Raw genomic sequence first — 6000 nt, 5'->3', positions numbered from 1 at the left:
CATATATGCTAATCAAAAAAATCTCTTTAGTCATCAAAATATGAAGTGAAAGTGTTGTTGGACATTTACTATAAGGCACATGTTTATTCTAGTAGTAAATTCCACGGTTAACCTTTGACATCGCTAGGCTCTTGCCAGGCACCAATAGCTCTTACAGCCTTGTCACTGACAGACTGATAACATCTTTCCTGCTGAGCGGTAGCAAATGGGAGACGTGTGCGTGTGCGTGTGTCTGTGTGTGTGTCGCTCATCACACGAAGACACAGGTTCGATTCCCCACATGGGTACAATGTGTGAAGCCCATTTTTCTGGTGGCCCCTGCCGTGGTATTGCTGGAATATTGCTAAAAGCAGCATAAAACCATAAAACCATACTCACTCACTCACTCACTCACTTAACATCTCACGGAATTCTGAGGTTCTGACTGTAATTCCACCAACCTAAGAATAACTGAGGGATCATGTGTCCACCCATCATGATGATTCCCACCCATTTGGTGGTTTTAAAGGTATAAATTTATTGAAAAAAGTCTGACCTCTCTACACTTCTCACGTAATCCCTGAGTTCTTTTTAGGCTGGTGGAATTATAGTCAATCATCACCTTACAGGTAAGTCTCACTTAACTGTAAATAAATAAAGAATCGAGTATGGACTTTTCCCTACACCTCACACAGGGGTTAACTTTAACACTAACCAGAAGAAAGTTTGGCTCTGAAGAGGCGGCAGTTGAAAATCTGGAAGATCTGATAATATGATGACAGGCAAAAATTGAAATTTAGGGCAATGATTTAGGATTTTCCAAAGAATTATTTGTTTTCAACATGACAAAGATTTACTCAGCATCCCAAAGGTGAGAAAAGAAAAGGTGAAAAATACACAGATGAAATGCATGGACTGCACCAAAAAAATCGTCCTTTATCCACCAGTTCCTGGTTCTCTCCTGGAGAGTGGGTTTGGTGTAACGCTGCTTATAGCAAATATCAGCAAAATTACTGTCATCACAAATTTTACACATCGAACCTGATGAGTGGACACTTTACTCAGCTATCCAACAGCTACAAGAAAAGGTTCCAGTTCTTTAATATGCCCCACTTGCAAAACAGTTTCATATCACACTGATATAGAAGAACAGAATGTCTCAGTGTTATGGAGACTTGTACTATGGCTCCGTACTGCCTATAGTATAAATACACCCATAACCAGTTACATATTCACCTACACTATACCCCTTGAAGGACCTTCAACAGCTTGTTCTGCAGAGTAATAGCATGCTTCTTCATTATGATTATCAATAAAGTTCCAGTTTACACTGCATCCATGACATGAAAGTCACCAATATAAAACTCACCAATCCCAACCGTCATTCTTGCTGCTATTAGTCTGTTTCTGCTGGGTAATGTCGAAAGGCATTACTTCTGATAAAAGTAGGTTTCTTCATAATGATTATCAACAATGTTTCCAATCCACACAGCATTAATGACACCAAATACACCATGTCAAACTCACAGAGGCTACCATCTCCACAGAGATCTCCCTTGCTGATATTGGCCCTGCTTGGCAATGGCTAAAGACATCTTCTTCGTGTGAAAACATGTAACTTCATAATTATGATCAGCAAACCTTTAAATTCACACTTCATCCATGACAACAAAGTCTCCCATGTCAACGTCATCCATGTCAAACTCACAGAGGCTACCATCTCCACTGAGAACTCCCTCACTGATGTCATCCTGTTCCCATTCAAACATATTCCCCTCATTTCCTTCAGTCTTATCACCACCTTTCCTTTCATTCTTGTTACCACTGCTCAACTGGTCCTTAGTCTTTGTGTCGACAAATTCTTTCTTCAAGTAATGACTCTTTGTCTTGGACCTGCTAGCCTTGTCTCCCTCTGATCGATTTCTCAAATTTCTGTGGTAATCTCTGTCGTCAATCTGTTTGCTACGCATCTTTTGAGATTTTGTGGTACTAAGATCAACAAAGTCCTTTCGATCATCTCTTTTCAATGAATCATCTTTACTGAATTGCTCAGCGTATTCTGGTATCTCTCGACCTCTGTTTCTTTCTTTACCACTACGTCTCACTGATTTATCTGCACTGGAACTTTTACTATGTGCTCTGGATCCTCGTCCCTGATTACCTCTTGTCACTGATTTGTCTGTCTTGAAGCTGTCACGTTGATTTGAGAATCCTCTATCTCTGTCTAATCTTCTACTCTCTCTGCCCAAGCTACTCCCTTGACCTGGCAACATCCTGCCATCCTGTTGAGCACTTTCAGACCAAGCTATGTTAAAAGCTCCTTCACGCTCATCATCACAGTCTTTATCATCCATATTCCTGTGGCTACTTCTTGTTCCTCCTCCATTGCCTCTCTTATCATAACTTTTCCTCCTTAAACATTGGTCCATTCCATGATACATGTCATCAGTTTCTTCATCCATTCTCTGTTCCCTTTCAGCACGACCTCCTTCACCCATCACAAAACCATCATCCATCACATGAACCCCATCTTCATCCACATAGGCCAGCGCATACTCTTCACCTTCATTCACATATTCATCCATGTACACCTCCACATGTTCCTCTTTTTCCACATTCCAGTCTTGCTTGTTAGGAAATTCTTCTCTTGACCGTCCACGGTTATCTGTCCAGCGCGCTGAAGGTCTTCACTTGACTGACCATGGCTCTCTGTCCTGTGCTGATATTTATCTCTTGATCGTTCACGGTTATCTGTTCTGTTCTGACGTTCCTGCCTTGACCTATGACCATTATCTTTCCTTTGCTGAAGGTCTTCACTTGCCCAGCCACGATCCTCTGTCCTCTGCTGACGTTCCTTCCTTGATCGATCACTGTTATCTCTCCTCCCCTTCTTTGACTGTTCACCTTTATCTGTCCTTTGCTGAGAGGACCGACTACGGTCATCTGATTTTGCTGAAAAGCTTGCCTTTTCACTTTCTTCATCAGTTTCACACTTCATCATCGTATTTTGTTCAAGCATTCTTCTAATGTCTTGTTTGACCCATGAAATTCCCTGACGGACTAAGTCAGCATCCACATTGGCTCTCTTAGACTCATATTTTATCATGCCAGCGGACTTGTGAAACAACTGACCTAAAACCTTTTTGTCAGGCAGCCTTTGTTTACCCACTCCTTTTCCAGACTGTCCTTTATTTGATGCAACTTTTGTATATTTGTTCGTACTTCTATAGTCTGCAACCACTTTCTCAGCAACAGTTTGTGCCCTTGCTTTCATATCCTCATCTGCTTGACTCAATGTTCCTTTAACTGCAGTACTTTTTCCACCACCTGTTTCTTCATCAGAAGATATATCCAACATTTCCTCAGGGTCTTCATCATCATCACCTTCTGCTACATCACCTTCTCCTTCATCTGCTCTAAGTCTCCTTCTTACTTTGATATCAGCGTCCTCTAATCTTTCCATCATTATGTGACTCCAAAGTAGGAATTTTCGGATTGAGTCTGGAAGTGTTCTATCATATTTTGGAATACATTTCACTTTGGTTGTAAAGCTACTTTTTTTCTCAGAAGTGTTTTTGTCAAGAGATGACTTTTTGGGGTGAGCAACTTTCAATGTCTTTGTCCATTCTGGTCTCAGAGCAAGAACTGACCCAGCCTGGATTGATCTTTTCAATTCGGCATTTGTTTTATTTTCAATTACCATCTCTGGTTCACTTTGGGATTCAGGAACCTTTTCCTGTATGTTTTCCTTTTCCTGAGTTTTTATATTGCTCATGTCAGAATCAATTAAATTCTGAGCATCAAGTTCAGGGATGCTACTAGGATCTTCACTTGGCATTACTACAGACTGAGAAGCAACAGGTGGTTGTTCCATTACAAACTCTGGTGGCTGAGCACTTGCAGACTGTTGTAATGGAGCACCTGCTTGATGAGAAGTTGGTGGAACTACTGAAGGAGCAATTGAAGCAACAACTTGGTTGTGTGGGGAAGCCACTACAGAAGCTTGCTGTGATTGTGCACTTACTTGGGGCTGAAAAGGCACTTGAGAATAGCTTACAGGAGGAACTATGTATGACTGAGTACTCACTGCAGGCCTTGAAGCCACCACTACTGGTTGCCGAGTTGATGTACTTAAAATCCCAGGGACAGGTAGCTGTGGATATGCTGGTGGATATGACTGACTTCCTACAGCAGGCTGAGAAGCAGTCGAAGGCACAGGCTGAGGGGCAGCCGGAGGACAGGCGAAAGGAGAGGTTTGGGAACAGATGCTGTGGAGGGGTAGAAGGGTGTAACTTGCCCATGAAAAGGCACTGCTTGTCGTGTGGGCACCTGGGATGCTGGAAGTGGTGGATCAGACCTTACAGTAGGCTCCTGTGATGGCAATATTGGCAACTGAGGCCTCTGCACATTCTGACCAGACTGCAATGGTGCACTCAATGAAGATGTAGGCATTGTCTGCATAGATCTGTTTCCATCACTTCTCGAACCAATATCTGAAATTGTTGGTATGTGTGTCTCGGATCTTGGTAAAACTTGTCTTTGAAATTCATGATAAGCCCTTTCAAGCAAACTACTTCCAAAATTTATGTTTTGAGACCCTACAGAGTTATCCTCAACGTCTTCTGGTTCTTCTTCAGTCCTCATTTCAGTGTTTTGATGTTGATTCTTGATGTGAAGAAGAAGAAAGTCTTTCTTCATGAATGTTTTGGGGCATTTGGGGCATCTCAGGAAATTAAGTACTGATAAATGATTTTTGTCCCAGTGATCAAGGAACTCATCAACAGTGCCAGTAAATGTGCATTCTGTGCAGCTGTGGACATTTTCAGCATCTTTCTTTTGTGGAGGCTTGGTCACTTTCATGCAGGTTTCCCTGGTCACACTGCCAGGCATGACAAAGTGAATGTTGTCTCTCTCCTCTTGTCTAGCACCAAGCAGAAATGTTGACATTTCACTTCTGTCTTCAATCCCATGAAAAAAATCCAGGTGTTCACGAAGTTCATCTGCATCCACACATCCCATGGTACAGAATGAACAGATCAGATAAAGAACCTTTGCTTCATGAATCTTTGTCCAGTGACCTTTAAACTGCCCTGATTCACCTTTAAACGAACATCCAGAAACATTGCACTCATATTCAGCTACTAATGGCATGTCTGGAATGCTGTCTACTTGTGTCAAACCTGGTATCAAAGGATCTTGAGTGGACTGCCTTCTTCGCTGATACACTTCAGGTAACCTTCGTGGTTGTGCATCATCAGGCAACCTTTGTGGCTGTGCATCTTCAAGCAGCCTTCGTGGCTGAGCATCTTCAAGCAACCTTCGTGGTTGTGCATCTTCACGCAACCTTCGTGGTTCTGCATCTTCAAGCAACCTTCGTGGTTGTGCATCTTCATGCAACCTTCGTGGTTGTGCATCTTCATGCAACCTTCGTGGTTGTGCCTCATCAAGCAACCTTCGTGGCTGTGCTTCTTTAAGCAACCTTCGTGGTTGTGCATCTTCACGCAACCTTCGTGGTTGTGCATCTTCAAGCAACCTTCGTGGTTGTGCATCTTCACGCAACCTTCGTGGTTGTGCATCTTCACGCAACCTTCGTGGTTGTGCATCTTCAAGCAACCTTCGTGGTTGTGCATCTTCACGCAACCTTCGTGGTTGTGCATCTTCAAGCAACCTTCGTGGTTGTGCATCTTCAAGCAACCTTCGTGGTTGTGCATCTTCAAGCAACCTTCGTGGTTGTGCATCTTCAAGCAACCTTCGTGGTTGTGCATCTTCAAGCAACCTTCTTGGCTCTGTAGCTTCTGGTGGATCATTACCTTGATTTAGTGATTCAGGCCATTTTTGTTGTTGGACAGTTTCATGGGGTCTTTGTTCCCTCCAAGATGGAAAGATTTCAGATGGCAGGTTCTGAAGGAACAAAATTGAAGTGAATAAAGCTGCAGTTTGCTCATGGAAAGTTCTGTTTTTAATCAAAATTGGCCACACTAATGTAGATGCATTTTAAAAGCCCACAAAAATCTATAAAAT

The 6000-nt window shown here is 42.5% G+C and overlaps 2 protein-coding genes across 3 annotated transcripts in view; both read right to left on the bottom strand.

The window, feature by feature from the left end:
- Positions 1-809: 809 nt before the first annotated feature.
- Positions 810-6000, bottom strand: part of LOC124277860 — a 186488-nt gene continuing 181297 nt past the window's right edge. Inside the window, exon 27 of the mRNA XM_046713574.1 lies at positions 810-1676. Coding sequence (XP_046569530.1) covers positions 1629-1676 — 48 coding nt within the window. The 3' untranslated portion in view covers positions 810-1628. The remainder of the gene's footprint in view (positions 1677-6000) is intronic.
- Positions 5780-6000, bottom strand: part of LOC124277862 (polyadenylate-binding protein, cytoplasmic and nuclear-like) — a 67650-nt gene continuing 67429 nt past the window's right edge. For both annotated transcript variants that reach the window (XM_046713577.1, XM_046713578.1), the window contains exon 24: positions 5780-5880. The gene's annotated coding sequence lies outside the window, so the exon portion shown is untranslated. The remainder of the gene's footprint in view (positions 5881-6000) is intronic.

The sequence above is a fragment of the Haliotis rubra genome, unplaced genomic scaffold (genome assembly GCF_003918875.1).
Source record: "Haliotis rubra isolate DU_JTF1 unplaced genomic scaffold, ASM391887v1 Scf229, whole genome shotgun sequence".
NCBI classification, from domain to species: Eukaryota; Metazoa; Mollusca; class Gastropoda; order Lepetellida; family Haliotidae; genus Haliotis; species Haliotis rubra.
Note: the sequence above shows the minus strand (reverse complement) of the source record. Positions and strands in the feature narration are given on the sequence as shown.